The sequence below is a fragment of the Aquila chrysaetos genome, chromosome 5 (genome assembly GCF_900496995.4).
Source record: "Aquila chrysaetos chrysaetos chromosome 5, bAquChr1.4, whole genome shotgun sequence".
Taxonomy (NCBI): domain Eukaryota; kingdom Metazoa; phylum Chordata; class Aves; order Accipitriformes; family Accipitridae; genus Aquila; species Aquila chrysaetos.
In genome coordinates this window covers 13803712-13821136 of record NC_044008.1, presented here as the reverse complement: position 1 = coordinate 13821136, position 17425 = coordinate 13803712, and the positions used below count along the sequence as shown (strand labels likewise).

General features: G+C 37.9%; 2 protein-coding genes across 5 annotated transcripts in view; one reads left to right on the top strand and one right to left on the bottom strand.

The window, feature by feature from the left end:
• CCDC146 (coiled-coil domain containing 146) overlaps positions 1-17425 on the top strand; it is an 82180-nt gene that overhangs the window by 12701 nt on the left and 52054 nt on the right. The window lies entirely within an intron of this gene.
• Positions 6385-12905, bottom strand: FGL2 (fibrinogen like 2). Its single transcript, XM_030013574.2, has 2 exons — positions 12158-12905; positions 6385-9355 (listed from the first exon to the last, which is right to left on the bottom strand). The coding sequence occupies exons 1-2, from the start codon at positions 12903-12905 to the stop codon at positions 8649-8651; spliced, it is 1455 nt and encodes a 484-aa protein (XP_029869434.2). The 3' UTR covers positions 6385-8648.

Below are 17425 nucleotides of genomic sequence, written 5' to 3'. Positions count from 1 at the left end.
TAACATTGTTTAGCCTTGTGGGTTAGGTAAAAATATTAAAAACTGGACAGAGGTTTGAACAAAAGCCACTGAGTTCATCATGACTTGCTTCTTTTCACCAAGAGTTTTTGTTTATTACCAAGTTGACATCAGCGTAGCTCAGTACTTCCACTGCTGTTGGTTAGAGGACTGTCATACATTCACAAAATGAACTTTCCACTTCTTTTAGCCTTTGTTGTTATGTCCTTGAAATAAAGACCTTTGTTCTAACACTTCTAATTAAATTTCTTGACTTGCGAATCTTTCCTCATACCCTGTTTTCTTCTAGCGTACACCATTAGAAATAAATCAATCTGCGTCATGTTAATAACTTTCATGGAAAACTACATAGGCTACTACCTGTGTGATGAAATAAATATATTACTTGGATAAATGCTACATTAAGATGCAATAAATTATGCTGTTTTCATTTTGAATTTAATGCATTATAGACCAGGTATATGGATGTGGTAGGTTGACCCTGGCTGGGTGCCAGGTGCCCACCAAAGCCTCTCTATCACTCCCCCTCCTCAACTGGACAGGGGAGAAAATATAACAAAAGGCTCGTGGGTCGAGATAAGGGCAGTTTAATAAAGCGAAAGCAGAGGAAAACAAATGATGTTATTCTCTACTTCCCATTGGCAGGCGATGTCTGGCCACTTCCCAGGAAGCAGGGCTTCAGCACTCGTAGTGGTTGCTCCAGAAGACAAACATAAAATAACGAATGCCCTCCCTTCCATCTTCCTTTACTTAGCTTTTATAGCTGAGCTGATGTCATATGCTATGGAATATCCATTTGGTCAGTTTGGGTCAACTGTCCTGGCTATGTCCCCTCCCAAGATCTTGCCCAGCCCCAGCCTGCCGTTGGGCGGGGCGGGGGGGAATGTTGGAGAGACAGCCTTGATGCTGTGCAAGCACTGCTCAGCAGTAGCCAAAACACTGGTGTGTTATCAACACCCTTCTAGATACCAATACAGAGCACAGCACTACAGGGCTGCTATGGGGAAAAATAACTCCATCTCAGCCAGACCCAATACAATTTGACTCTTGAAAGGCAGCAAAAAATGTATTGAATTTTATGTCATGTACATTGTCTATATTTCAAGAGCTATTAGTTTCATGAAATGAATATTTTACTAGTAACTAGCTTCAGCAAAATGATCTGAATTTATACTCATTCTTTGCATGCAAATTTATGGGTTTTTTTGCAACAGACGGTAATATAATACATTTTAGCTCTCCCTTTATCCATGTATCAACCTCGTTACAACACTACTATTACTGCTAAAGCAGCACAGGACATACTGAAATTGCCATTTGAATAGAAAAAGCAACAGACCATGACATGAAACTGGATTAAATGCTCAAAATTACAAGATTAGGCAGAATGAAAATAAAAAAGACCAATTAACAAATTGCCTTCTGCCCAGTCTCATAATTTTTGTCCCCGTAATTTTTGCCCTTCCCTGCACTGTACAGTAGCATTTTTTCCCTCTGGACACTCAAGTTGTTCTTTCCTTTCCTCCACCCGATCCAGGCTTTCCCATTTTAATGGGAGCATAAATAAATAAAACATTAGTTGTCATAATGATGCTGTTGATGTTTAGTTTGTAATCTGTTATAGTCTTCAAAGCCTTTTCTGTTGCTTAATTTTTGTTTTGTTACCCAAATCACAATTAATCCCAGACATAAAAAAGACACCTACTCTATACATCTTTCTGATTTGATAGTGAATCATTGACAGCTACACTCCAGGAACAGTTTTCCATTCACTTTATCTTTGCAAAATTTTGAAGATTTAATAAAGTTGATGAATTGCTCACAAAATCTACTGGTTCATCTTTTTGATTCAAGAGATTATCCAAAAACTAGTATTCTTCAGGTTCTTTCAGTTAGAAGGAGAAATCAGTCATGGAGCCTAGTATCTTTTAATTCTGTTTAGTTAATTCTGTTTATTTATAAATCAGGTACAAGCTCTTCTTTTTCTGGGGGAAAAAAAAAAAAGAGAAATCAAATGGTGGGAAGGTAGCTTCTCCCAGTTTGAGGTCTTTTTCAGTTAGTATTATATTAGCAGTTCTTGTTAGGCTTTACTCAAGAGTGATGGCTTTGAGCTTTTCCGTGCTGTACTTTTTCTTCCTTTTGTTTGTATGTTCTTGGATTATAAAGATAGTTTTTAGTTCACTCAAATGTATGCACCTGTTTTTAAAACAATACCAGAAAAAGGATTCTGCAACATTTATCTTGCATGTCTTTGCAGTGGATGCTATGAGGGAGCTGTTAATTCTGTAAAATAGCGTACTTGTGAATGAAAAGTGCTTTATTATTTCCCAGATTCAGTGAGCGGGTACCTTGTTTGGAAGGTACCACAGTAATCCCTTTCTGCTAATGAACATCATCCATTTATGTGCTAAACCTAAACCTGCAGCAGAATAAACTCCTTTGGGAGGTTTCTCTGATTGGTCTAATGCAGACTGTTCCACTCTGTATCCTATAAAGATAAAATGGACTGTGCCTCCTATCTGATACCAGCACCAAATCTTCCATTTGCACTGCTTTTTTTTGATGGAAATTGTCACTATCGTGCTATGTTTCTTTCTGCTGGTGTCCAAGCATCCTATTGCTACCATCCATCAGGAAGCAGAAAGAACCTTTTCATGAATATTTTTCAAGACTGTTTTGAAACTTGGAGTCTTTCTGAGGTTAATGAACTTATTACCCCTGACCGCCAAAAGTGGTTGAACTGCTAATAAATATGTTAACCAAAATCCTAGTTCTACTGGAATCACAGGGCAAAATCTCCATGTTTACCAAAAAACGAACAGTATAGTGACAGTGACTTCTCAAGCAAATTTCGCTTCTGGTGACCTGACGCTGACTCACGTGGATGTGCGAGCTGGAAGAGCTTTAAAGTCATGGAATGATGCATATGTTTGGTGTTTGAATGTGGTTTAAGGGGGGAAAGGTACTTTTCTTTTTTCTCTTTTTTCTAATCTGTGCTGCAAGAAAGAAGAGAAAGTCACATAAAGGTTGGCTACAGCTTTTAAATATAAATACTAAGAATCAGTATTTCATATATTTCTTCAATGGCATTCCAACATCTAACAATGCCACTCTAGAAAATATAGACTTTTCCAATTTCTTTTGCTAACAAGCTGTTTTTTAAGTCTCTCCTAACTTAGGTTAAATGATAGGTGTAAACAACTTTCCTTTTTTTAAAAAAAAAAAGTTGATACATCTTTAAATGAAAAATTTCCTAGAAAAACTAGCTTGGTAGTCTAAGATAGAAATTTTATTTTTTTTATACAAGCACCAATTTAATTTCTGTTCACCTACACATACTGTAGTGTGCTTTCTACTTTTATAAAGTATGATCATCAGTATATTTTTGCATGGTAACCATAGCAGTGGATAATTTATTTCAGTACTCTCCAAACATATATGTGCTCTATCAAAGACGTAAAAATCTTAACACAGCTGTTGAATGCAAGCAACGTTTTCAAACTTAAGCTGATCCTGGCACACTCCACATTACATGCTTCAAAGGCTCCTGGCACAAAAAAAAAGCTGTATAAATGTGTTGGCACAGACAGCAAAGACAGATGTTGCCTCCACCTCCACCCATAGGAATCTGACTGCTAATTAAATAAACTTTTTTTAACTTTGTTGATATGGTCGCCTGGGGAGCCAGCTAGGGATGATAATGTGTCTGTAAGCTAGAGTTGGGGTTTTTTTGCAACAGCTTTCAGCAAGCAAGCAATAGTTTGCATAGTGAATGTTAAACTGATCAGTTGTTGCAATAGGTAAGTTGATTGTTCCAGTTGGTGGTAAATCCTATAAAAAGCCGTAGAGGAGTGGGGTGAATTTACAGATGCCTTTAAACAGCAGGATTGGGATCAGAGCCAGTGTAATATGCTTTTTCTATTGAGAGTTTCTTTTTACCGCTTGCAGGTGACATTGTGAGGAAACAAGACCAGGAAGCTGTTGCATGTGTTCATATTATCACAAAGCAGGTGGTATTTCTTTTCATTTCTGAAAAGCATGTTTGAAAGCATGTATGATGTGTTGTTTCTTCTATGCTGTTATGAAGTCAAGTGCAGATTTCATGCCACACAGAGGAAACACAGCTCCCTAAAGCTGCAAGACTGGAAGGAATAACCTTTAACTGCAGCATCTTCTTGCATTTTGGCCTTTTCTCTACAATTTCTGAGACTCGTGAGACTTAAAAAGACAAGCGTATTGCTGTCTTATGTTCCAAAGCTGTCTCCCTCTTCCGCTTTTCTCAGCCAAAATGTGTTATCTGAGATCTGATAGTCCAAAACAGGGTGATCTTGTACTAAAATTGTGAGTCTACCTGGCCTTGGCTTATGATGTTTATGTCAGCACAACTGCGTGGTGAGGAAGCCAGAGCAATGTTAACCAAACATACATTCGATAAAGATGTCCAGTGGTGGAGAATCATCTGTGATAGGGATTAGGTTATTTTTAAATGTTAAAAACGTGATTTCAGGTTTACTTATTCAAAAAACCTGTGTCCAAATACTCCTTAATGAACACAGCCTTAAAGATTTGCATGAGAAAGAATTGTTATCCTTGGGTTTAGAGGTTGAGCTGCAGAGGTAAGCAGAGGGGCTTTTGTACTCTGTCTGAAGAAAGAAATGAGAACAACTGTTTCTCGAAGTGGATCCTACTTCTCCATAAAAATCATTGACTCCATGTAATTGCTTAAAAATAAGTGTATAAAACTTACTTATTTTCTACTGTGTAATTCTAAATGTTGGCGTACTATTTCAGGGAAGTGTAATATTAATTAGACTTACAGTTTCTTTAGATTATACGAACATAATTAGGTAATTGGAGATATTTTTTCCAGTTATTATTTTCCAAAAGGATTCTTCTTTTACTGAGATCAGAAAAATTTGATGAACAAGGACTTAAAAAATAATATTGATTCATATCCTGTTCTCATGACTTGTGCAAGGGTTGAATTTAACATATCATCTTAAAACACTGTTTTCTGTTTCTGGTTACCCTTGAGGATGATGGCAAAATTCACTTCTGGCAGAAGTATTATAACTCCATAAAGTTTCATTAAAGCTGTGAATGAAAGAGATCAGTTTAGTAAGTGGAATGTTTGCATTTAGCAGGGCCTGTGGATGGTATTTATCAGCCATTTTTCTTTGAAACTTATGTCAGTGTCTTCAGGCCCATATATACCATATTATTTTTCTCTTATCTCCTGCAAAAAAGAACACAGAACACTTTTATAAAAATATATTTAAAATCTCTTTCTTGGTAGGCCAGTATTTAGTTTTTATGTCACCTTTTTTCTCTATGAAAACTTAAAGTCACATCCTTCCTGTTTTGATTTTTCTATGACATGTAAGTCATAGAAGCTAAGTAAATTTGGCAGGGGTTTTTTTTGTTTTATTTTGGTTTAAGTTATAAACACAGTGTCCTAGGTATGGATTGAGAACCATCTTGATTTCCTTTGAAAATAATCACATCAATGCAAGTTTATCTTCCACCAAATTGTCAAACTACTTGTTCTTCATAACTCACTCTCTGAGTTTGACTGCAGTGTTTCTCAAAAAACCATTAAGGAAACAGATATTTGCATAAAAAGGGGAAGGAAAAAAAAAATCACTGCTTTCAGACCTTCTTTTAATTTCTTCTCTCATTTTTTTTCTGCTTTTTTTTGTTTAAGCAATGCATATAAAGCCAAGACATTACAGTCTGCTTGGCTGATCACATTGAACAGATGGGTTTGCGACTTTATTTTTTGGAAACAACCCATAGGAATTTTGCTAGCAAACTTGCTGTTAGTAATCTTCTTCACTAAAATTCACAATTTAAATATTAGCGAGATCAAAACCACAAGTGTTTTCATATGATAATCAATGTTACATAGAAGTTTTCCATAAATTGAAAGACATTTTTTGCACTATTAAGCCTTAAGTGGAGACCCTTTTGTTTGTATAAAAAATTGTATGCTTTAATTTGGGGTGTTATTTCTATTCACATGCTTTGATGAAACTTGCATATGATCTGAAAGGTTGTGTGTAATACAAAAACCAGATGAGTTTGCTTCTCCTCTTTCATGTTAAAGATACAGGTTGTATAAACTCTTGATTGGGCAATTACTTTTTTCTCTTCCAAAATAGTTTCAAAAAGACATCTGAGATTTCAGCCTTTGGTATTATCTGGCAGCTGAAGTGTCATAAAATGGATCTCTTAAAAGCTATCTTTGTTGGTCATCTGAAGTTATCTGTGTTTTCTTATTGCTTCATTTTTTACAGAAAATTACTTTTAAAAAATTATGATAATTTTTTTGATAGTCCCCACAAACATCTATGACAGTAGTACAGCTTTAACAGTATGACTTAATTTTATTACATCAAGGAAAAACAAAAATAATACTTGCAACAAGTAGATGGAGTTACACTTTGTAAGACTAGTACACATTGATGGGAGATTCAGCTACAACAGTTCCAGGCAGGTAATATTCATATTTGTGTAACAACATTACACTTCCTTTTTCTTTTTTTTTTTTTTCCCTTTTTTTTTTTTTTTAAGACTTCAGACAAGGCTTTCTAGGTCATATTAGTCACATTTGCTTATTCTATTAAAATTTCTGTGTTTTACAAAGTTTCCTTTGAACAGGACAAAAAAGAACAGTTTCACTTCTAACAGCTTAGCAGGAAAAAGACATTTTCAAGTAGAAGCTTGTAGATACTGTAAGTCCTACTTAGCTAGTTACCAGATAATGAATAGGAGCAAACTGTGCATTTCATGCAAAATGATTAAATATAATCATATGCAATTACATATTTGCTCTTCTAACCAATACTTCATAAGTTGGTTTTTTTTTTGACAACTCTTTTTTATCCCAAAATAAATATTCTATAGCTTCAAAACAAGTTCTCAAGCAAAGATTATACATCTTGCAATTAAAATTTTCCATTACTCTTTAAAATTGAAATATAATAAACCAAATCACACTTCACACTGAAATATCCTTCAAAGTATTTACTTCCTTAAAATATATATATTAATATTTTACAATTTAGCAATTGCCACTGTCATTTGCATAACTTGTAACCATAATAGTTCTTATCCTCTCAAAAAACAGTAAAGGTCATGTTTGTAAAGTATTCGGTCAGGTGTATACTTTTTCTTTGGTATGTCTCTTTTAACCAAAAAGCCTATGCCAGCAAAGACCACACTTTAACTGGTAAAGAAATACAGTCTTAGTATAGTTTATCTGCATCTCAAGATTGGCATAGGCAATATAGCAAAATAGCCTCTTGCTAAGATAAATTGCATCTCTGCTCAGAATGTTAGTCACTGTAATTATAGAGACATGTCCTTTCTAGGGTGGGCGATAGATAAGTGTAGTCAAATTTGTGCTTGCTATCTACAACATGAGCTTTAATAATAGTATCTCTAATTTGCATGTCCTGAATTATTTGAAAATTTGTTTCATTTGTTATATTTTAAAAGAAAAAAGTCTTTCACATATTCTCTTTTCTATTTATAATTGCCAGTGGGTTGTTCATATTTCTACAAAAGAGGTACTCAGAAAATGGGGAGAACACAATCTTTTCGTATCTTTCTTATAATTTTAAGGTCTGATGGTACGTAGAGTGAGAAGTACTTAAATGAGAGCTTGAGTCTCTACAAGCGTCATGTTGTAACATTTGGCTTACCTAAAAGATTCAGGAGAAAGCAAAATGGCACTGGAAACTCTTTTTGTATGTATTTAGAGGCATTAATGCAAAGACATGGATTCTTCTTGATGTGTCTTCTTCCTACCTGTCTACCTGCCTATATAAATGTGCAATAAGCTACATAATGGCTCCTTTCTCCCACAAATGACAAATAGGACCTTGAGCTTGAACGGAGGAACCAAAATGAGCAAGAAGTGTTGTCTTTCATTACATGCTCTCTCCATTATTTCCACTTGCTTTTATTCAATCCTTTCACCAACTTCTTTGAATAATCTTTGATAAAGGGGATAAGATTTGAGGAATCATCTTCAGTTTCTAAGTTTTTTCAAGGCTTTTTTTGTGTCTTTGGCCAAACCATGTGGCCCTCTGTTTCCTAGTCCTTTAAAAATAATAATTTGTAGTACTTTTTCTAATTTTTATTGATATTGCCATGGTATACCTTTGAAGTTGTGATGGATAGATGTTACAAGAAGTCAGGCTGTTTCAAAGAGACTAATTTTCATTCTAAGTGTTGAGAAATTTATATGTTCTCAGTTATACCTCTGAGTTAAAATGTAGGTGTCCATTCAGACACAATTTGTGGAAGACCATTTAAAAGTTTTAAATCATAAAATCTGGTATATCACAGCCAGTAAAAGCACCAAAAGCAATGTTTAGAATATTTACATAGCAATACCAAGACTTAACCTGTGCTAAGTTTTAGCAATAACTATTCAGAGACATCCACGCTGTTTTTAATACGTTATATGGGTCAAACCATCTCTAAAAATTTATGTGGAAGTATGCTGTTTTGTCTAGAACTATTTTATGCCAAACATAACTGAATACTTGAATTCTGAATATAATACTGAGTATGACTTTGAGTGCAATCCAATGCAAACTAGTTAAGAGAAAGGTGTAGAATTACTGCACAAAACTTTTGGGTCTGATCATGATTTTTACTGATTTAAAGGATTGCCTATATCCACTGGGAATGTCATCAGAAATACCATGCCATGTACCCCAGAAAATGCCATTGCGAACACCTTTGTATTTCTTGTGGTAGTACTTGCCATTGAGGTTGGCAGACAAGCATGCATCAAACCACCAGCCAGAGCTGTAGTATGCTCCACAGTTTCCTGAAGGATACCTGTCATTGTCCTTGTCCGGAGTTGTAAAGAACTTTTGATCGTGGTTGTAATGCCTGCTGTAGTGAAGGGCATCTCCTGCTGTGCCGCTATAGCCATGAACACTTAGACGGTACTTCAGATGTTCGTTGGCCACATAGAAGTGTTCGTATTTCGCGTACTCTCTGATACCGTTGAAATCTTCAAGTTCAATTCTCAGTTGCATTTCCTGGCTCTTTGTCAGGAGGTGAATTTTGTCATTCCCCAGCCAAAACTCCCTGCTGAGGTTTCCAAAGCCATTTTTGTAGTCGTTCCAGGTTCTGTTAAAGTTAGTGCTACCATCCTGACGCCGTTGCAGCAGTGTCCAGCCGCCTCCATGTGTTTGCATGTCACAGTAAACTTCAAAGCTATCATTTCTGGGGTCAGGGCTAATCCTGTAGATTCCATTACTCCTTCTGCCTGCTGAGTAATGATCAGCACAGTCTCTCTGCATTATTTGTATAACTGGTGGAAGAACAGATAGTATTAGAATAAACATAATTTCAAGTTAAAAATAAACAAAATTTTTACCCAGACTGATGTGGCATACAGAACTTGGATTGGGGAGACTTCTACATAGGAAATAGTGTTACAGCAGTTTCAGTTCTAGGGAGAAACAGTTTTTTTCCATCAGGTTTACTCTATAAAAGGTGCCGCCTAGGATGTCTGCATCAGATAGCTGTCTAATAATCCCATTTAAATGACTTTTTGTATCGAAACTACCTAATGTGGGGCAATTTTGATTGTCTGCTTTCCCTTTTCTCCTTTTCTCTACTCTTCTCTTTATCCTTTCATTACTTCCTGTAAATTCAGCCTGATTTCTTCAGTCCATATTTCTAATGCTTTGTGGTTACACACTTGCTGCTTTTTGTATTTAAATGTATGCCATCACACTATGTCTGTAATTTAAATCTTCATCTGGCAGTATGTCAGAAGAAAAGATTTGTCCATATGGGAATGACTTTAACCTGGCTATTGTTCAGCTGACATAATTTGATACAGAACATAACATCATTAGGAATGTTTCATGTGTTAATGTTGACTGTACTTTAGGAAACAGGAAAAAAAGTAATAAAATTGTCTAATCTATTGTAGTAATACTGTGATTCCTAGAAAGATGAAGCTAGAAAAGTGACGGTGCTTTCCTGTGTATGTGACATTGCTGGCTTTACAGTAAGGAAAAGTTTTAGCAGCTACCATTAACATAGCTTTTTCACACTGACGGGTAACGTATTTTATTCAGAAGTAAAATACCCCCAGATTTTTCCTGCAGAGTGAAAATCTATTTTTGATCCACAGTGTCATGCAGTAATGACATTGTGTTCAACAGCACAGTATTATAATTCCATGTTCTTAAGTAAGTGATACTGAGAGCTCTTAGAGTTTCCAAGTTAAGAGTCAAAAACATAATGTTCATTCCTATTGCGGATTTGAATTTATGGGCATGTTGATTTGCAGGCTTGAATTGCATCTTTTTGCTAGAAAATTTAAACAATTAAACTACTTCTTGAAAGGGAGGAGTGTCCTCAGGCTGCAGCAGGTTATGACTCCGGACTTCTTGTTTGCCAGTACAGAAAACTGGACATCTATGAAAGCACAAAGTATAGGAATCAAAGGCTTAAAAGCCAAATCTACAGTAGATTCTCATTTATTTCACTGAACTTTGTGTAAGATCTTCCGTGGGCTAAGCTTCAGAGCAGATATTGACAGAGAATATTCATTTCAGATAAAATCCTTTTATAAACCAGTTCAACTCCTATCTAAATAAAGTTTTGCTATTACTTTCAGTGGATGCAGGAATAGCTCCTGTATAGGAAAAAGTTGTAGCTGTTATCCTTGCTAGTTTTCATAATGTATATATTGCTGCTACAAACACTTTTAGCATCAGTTACTGTAAAATATAAGGAATATCTACATGATCATATGCTATGAACAGTACCCAACATTTCAGTAAGTGTGAGAAATATCTAAAATGAATTTAGTCTGTTATGAAGTACTGTACTTGAATTTGATTCATTGCCCATTATTAATATACCAAATATCAGTCATTCTTTTTGTGAATGTTTTACATATGAATTAAAGTAATTGATTTATACTGATTTGTATCTGATTTAAGCTGATTGTTGATATAGTAAAAGCATTACTTTTATTATTATTCATTTGCTCTTTTCATACTTTTCATACTTTTCGTACTTTTCATACAAGAATTTCAGTTGTACATACACTGTACCATCTGCAGATCCTTCAATTTTCAATATGGGCAAACAGAAGAACAGTTTTATTTTAAACTTGAATGCTAAGCAACAGGGACTTAAAAACTGTAATGCAGCCTAATCTTTCTCTGCTTTATCTCTAGAGAGCCCTATCTTCATATGTATGATATCTAAGTGGTAGAATACTGACAATCTAGTGAATATTTCTTGTTTCAAAGATTCTTCTATGTGATAAAAAAGCTTTATGACTTTAAAAAACCCACTGAATCTTCCCTTAATAACAGTCAACATTAGAAAGAAATTATTAGTTATATTTCTTTATTTTAATTAGGAAAATTAAAAACTAAAAGAAAAAAGTGTTTGTCAGTGATAGCACCTGTTTTCTGGTTTATATTGCTTATATATTAGATTCATACTAAGGGTTTAGTATTAAAATGATGGTACTTATGTTACCCACTTGAGAAGTACTGTTAATAAGCTTTTTTAGCTGAGCCTTTCAGATATTTGCTGTGATGATAGAAAAATTATTTTATTATCCATCTGTTAAAAACTAAAGATTTTACTAGATTCACTTGATGTTTAATAATGTCTTGCAGACCTTTTCAGAATAGGTGCAGTTTCACATTTGAAAAAAAGCCATGCAGTTTTCTAACACACACCTAGAGAATATTTACCCCTTCTCATCCAAGGAGAAAGTATATGTAGTTCACTGATGTTTAATATCCTTGATGAAGGGTAATACAGTGTAAAATAAAGTTAATTGTTCACATTTACTAGTTGAATTGCAAAAAAAAAATCCTTTGAAATTTCGTGTTTTAAATCCCATAATAAAGTCCAATTCTAGGAGGAACCTAACACCTGCAGCTCTCAGTAACCCTCTAGTGGCAGCTGAAATCTTTTACAGGAGTATAAATAAACAGCAAAAGAGCAAACACTTAACTTGTGAAGTTAATAACACAGTTGTTTGGTTAAAATATATTTAAAATTGTTTACCTATTATTTGTAAAATGCACAGAAAGCTTATAGAGGCAGTAAGAATTAACAGGTTACATACCAGGTCTTGGTTGCATTGCTGGACACTTAGAAGAACATTTGTTATCAAGGCTGTTCACAACAAACGTCAAATTAGCAACTTTGCTGTCAACATAATGTTCTACATTGTTCATATTTATGAGGCTCATCTTCTCTAAACGACCCTGCAGTGTCTGAATCTGGCTCTTGGCATTTTTTAAGCTAGTTGCCATTCTGTTAACTTTGCTTTGCAGTTCCTTTACTCTGTTATCTTGGATTTTGCTGTTTTCTGCTGGAGTTTCTGCATTAGGTAGCAGGAATTCATTACTACGGTCTCTTTCTTGGTTGTCATCTGCCTGCAGCTTGCAATCTTGGCAGCATTTCTTCAGCTTGTTTACTGCTTCTTTAAGGGTCTGTACTTCTTTGAGAGTCTTCTCAAGCAGTCTGAATTCTTTGGGTAACTGGATGGTCATCGGAGGCAGATCTATCTGATATGGACAATCCTCTCTTTCATCACATTTCCGATTAGTTTTGAGCTTTATAGGACAAGTCTCGGTAACTTTTCCTTCTTTGGCATCCTCTCCATCTTCTAAAACAACTGCAAAGACATTTGTTAAAGCAAGGAGAGCTGTCTTCAGCAAGACTAAGTAAATGAGCAGCTTCATCTTCACAGAGAAACTAGCAGTATGAGGAAGTATGCAAAAGTGGAACAACTTTATAAGGGCAGCTTGAAGCCTGTGAGTTATCAGACTGCCTACAGTGTTCTCAGAAATGGGTGGGAGTGCTTGCATCACGAGTGTTTAATAGCAGAGCAAAGTAGGTAGTGCTTGCAAGAGTAGCACGTTTCAGTGAGTATTCCTGACTCAGAGCTAGTGTATGTAAGCAAAATGATGAAATGCATGTGTGCTGATCACTTATGCAGTTTAATTTCATTCCTTGTTGTACATGGATTTTCTTTTTCGGGGAAAAAATCACTTAGCTCTGTGTTTATAACAGTCTTCTAACATCTGTTTCTTAACATTTGAGTGTTCTAAAACTGCTTTTCAAAACCATACTATAGTTTTACCACAGCAGGTGGAAAAGGTGAAAAACTGCCCCTTCCCCAGTTTGAGGTTTATCACAGCAATAGTTTCACTGACACTCAGTCCCCTTCTTCCTAAAATTCTTTTTTAACTGGATAGATGTATTCATGAAAGTGATTTAAATCCCAAAGCATGTTGAAACACACATATAGTTTTGGTTCCAAACATTTTTCAGGATAGAGTCACAAACTAAAGAGGTTGAGCAGCACTTTCTTCTTCCTATTTTGCCTAGCACTGCTTAGAATAGTTATCTGGAATATTCATGATTTGTATGGCACATCACTGTTAAAATTCACATTTATCTGATCCTGAGTAGTTTTTATTGAACCTTTCTGAGAGAAGGGAAGGGAACTTAAGACATACCCCCCCCCCCCCCCCCCCCCCCCCAGCTTTGATGCCTGGGATCCTAGCTGTTGGATTGATTGTCCAGAAAACGCAAAGCAAATCCTGGTGTTCCGAATAATGCCCCGAATCTAAATCTAAATCAAGGCAGAGAGCTAGGGAAGGAGCTCCCATGTGCCCATCAGATTGGGGTATTCTTTTCTGTATTCCTAATTTTCGGTTCCTGCTTTTCTTTTTATTGTGCCTTGTATGAGCTTTAGGAGTTAATCATGTACTTTGCATGACTAATCACACCAAATGGAATACTTCAGCTCAAGGTGATGATTGCCATGTACTTCCTCATTTTTATTCTACAGTGACCTTTGCCATTCTTTTACTTCCTCATTTTTATTCTACAGCCACCTTTGTGATTCTCACGTCGTGCCCATGCAGTTTTAATGATCTATGTCATTTTCCTTGTGCCGCAAAGCAAGGCTACATGGACAAGTTTTGTGCATTCATCACTCAGTCAAGAGCCAAATAACTTGCATGGGTAAAGGGTTTTTACACCAGTTCTTGTTTAATCAGTCCAGTATGAACAATTTATTTCCCTAAACCCTATTTGAAATTATTCATAATACAGATTAAACATTAAACAGACATTAGGCACACACATACTCCGTAAGTTCATGATCTCTGGAATGTTACTAGCTTTTATAGAGACCACAGGCTATATTCATGGTACAGGAGGGAGGCTTGATAAAAAAACCTACTTGTCTAACCTGCTACAATTCCTTCAGATTCCTGCATAGCACAATGGTCTGGAGACTTTCTTGGGAAATGGGTTTTGAATCTACCTTTCCCATATTCTAAACTGACATCCCAGAACCTGCCACAGTGCTCTTAGCTATGTGGCAAAACTTTGTCTCTCTCCCTTTCAGATCATGATAATTCCCCAACAATGAGGTGAAAGACCACCCTCCAGACTGCAACTTGGGTGTAAGATATTGACATCACTTTGGTTTAGTTAAATATGCATCAAAACTGAAATGTTTGTAACAGATGAAATGTATGATTTTAATTGGTGAGTAAAATTTTAAATTTTTTCATATAGAATCATAGAATCATTTAGGTTGGAAAAGACCTTCAAGATCATGGAGTCCAACCATCAACCATGCCCACTAAACCATGTCCTGAAGTACCCCGTCCACTCACTTTTTTAATACCTCCAGGGATGGTGACTCAACCACTTCCCTGGGCAGCCCATTCCAATGTTTGACAACCCTCTCAGTAAAAAAATTTTACCTACTATCTAGCCTAAATCTCCCTTGCCTCAACTTGAGGCCATTTCCTCTTGTCCTGTCTCCAGCCACCTGACAGAAGAGACCAACACCCACCTCACTACAACCCCCTTTCAGGTAGTTGTAGCGAGCGATAAGGTCTCCCCTCAGCCTCCTCTTTTCTAGACTGAACAGCCCCAGTTCCCTCAGCCGCTCCTCATAAGACTTGTGCTCCAGGCCCCTCACCAACTTGGTTGCCCTTCTCTGAACACGCTGCAGCAACTCAATGTCTTTCTTGTAGTGAGGGGCCCAAAACTGAACACAGTACTCGAGGTGCGGCCTCACCGGTGCTGAGTACAAAGGGACAATCACCTCCCTGCTCCTGCTGGCCACACTATTTCTGATATAGGCTAGGATGCCGTTGGCCGCCTTGGCCACCTGGGCACACTGCTGTCTCATATTCAGCCGGCTGTCAACCAGCACACCCAGGTCTTTTTCCACCAGGCAGCTTTCCAGCCACTCTTCCCCAAGCCTGTAGCGCTGCATGGGGTTGCTGTGACCGAAGTGCAGGACCCGGCACTTGGCCTTGTTGAACTTCATACGATTGGCCTCAGCCCATCGACCCAGCCTGTCCAGATCCCTCTGTAGAGCCTTCCTACCCTTGAGCAGATCGACCCTGCCTCCCAGCTTGGTGTCATCTGCAAACTTGCTGAGGGTGCACTCAATCCCCTCATCCAAATCGTTGATAAAGATATTAAACAGAACAGGGCCCAACACCGAGCCCTGAGGAACACCACTTGTGACCCGCCGCCAACCGGATTTCACCCCATTCACCACAACCCTCTGGGCTCGGCCATCCAGCCAGTTTTTCACCCAGCGAAGAGTGCACTTATCCAGGCCACGAGACGCCAGTTTCTCAAGGAGTATGCCATGAGAGACAGTGTCAAAGGCCTTGCTGAAGTCAAGGAATATAACATCCACAGCCTTTCCCTCATCCACTAGGTGGGTCACCTGGTCATAGAAGGAGATCAGGTTGGTCAAGCAGGACCTGCCTTTCATAAACCCATGCTGACTGGGCCTGATCCCCTTCTTATCCTGGACTTGCCATGTGAGTGCTCTCAAGACAAACCGTTCCATAATCTTTCCCGGTACCGAGGTCAGGCTGACAGGCCTGTAGTTCCCTGGATCCTCCCTCCAACCCTTCTTGTAAATGGGAGTCACATTGGCAAGCCTCCAGTCCTCTGGGACCTCCCCTGTTGACCAGGAATGCTGATAGATGATAGAGAGTGGCTTGGCAAGGACCCCTGCCAGTTCCCTAAGTACTCTTGGATGGATCCCATCGGGTCCCATAGATTTCTGAGTGTCCAGATGGCAAAGTAGGTCCCTAACTAATTCCTCCTGGATTAAGGGGGGTATGTTATGCTCTTCATCCTTACCTTCCAGCTCAAGGGGTGGAGTACCCTGGGGATAACTGGACTCACTATTAAAGACTGAGGCAAAGAAGGCATTAAGTACCTTGGCCTTTTCCTCATCACTGGTTGCTACGTTCCCTTCTGTATCCATTAAAGGAAAGATATTCTCCTTGGGATTCTTTTTACTGTTAACATATTTGTAAAAACATTTTTTGTTGTCCCTTACGATAGTGGCCAGATTTAGTTCTAGCTGAGCTTTTGCCTTTCTAATTTTCTCTCTGTATGATCTAACAAGATCCCTGTACTCCTCCCAAGTTGCCCGTCCTTTCCTCCAGAGATGATAAACTCTCCTTTTTTTCTTGAGTCCTAGCAAAAGGTCCCCGTTCAGCCAGGCCGGTCATTTTCCTTGGCGGTTCGACTTGCGGCACATGGGAATAGCCTGGTCCTGAGCCATTAAGATTTCCTTCTTAAAGAATGTCCATCCCTCCTGGACCCCTTTGCCCTTCAGGACCATCTCCCAAGGGACTCTCTCAACCAGTGCCTTGAAGAGGCCAAAGTTAGCCCTCCGGAAGTCCATAGTGGTGGTTTTGCTGACCACCTTCCTTGCCTCACCAAGAATTGAAAATTCTATCATTTCATGGTTGCTAAGCCCAAGACGGCCTCCGACCATCACACTTCCCACCAGTCCTTCCCTGTTCGTAAACAACAGATCTAGCAAGGCTCCTCCCCTGGTTGGCTCACCCACCAGCTGTGTCAGGAAGTTATCTTCCACACACTCCAGGAACCTCCTAGATTGTTTACTCACTGCTGTGTTGTATTTCCAGCAGATGTCTGGAAAGTTAAAATCCCCCACGAGAACAAGGGCACACAATTCTGAGACTACTGCCAGCTGCTTGTAGAATGATTCATCCGTCTCTTCAACCTGGTCGGGTGGTCTATAACAGACTCCCGGCACAATATCTGTCTTATTGGCTTTCCCTCTCATCCTCACCCATAAGCACTCCACCTTGTCATCAGAATCATGTAGCTTGTACAGTCAAAACATTCCCTAACATAGAGAGCCACCCCACCACCTCTTCTACCTTGTCTATCCCTTCTGAAGAGCTTGTAGCCATCCATTGCAGCACTCCAGTCATGGGAGTCTTCCCACCATGTTTCCGTGATGGCAACTAAGTCATATGATTAATAGGATCCTAACTTTTTTTCTATCAGTCTA

Excerpts from the sequence above, each read along its gene's own strand:
- FGL2 (XM_030013574.2), bottom strand. The coding sequence starts at position 12,905 with ATGCAAGCACTCCCACCCATTTCTGAGAACACTGTAGGCAGTCTGATA. Across the intron at positions 9,356-12,157 it reads AGCAATGCAACCAAGACCTG|TTATACAAATAATGCAGAGA; the intron begins GTATGTAACCTG and ends TTCTTCCACCAG.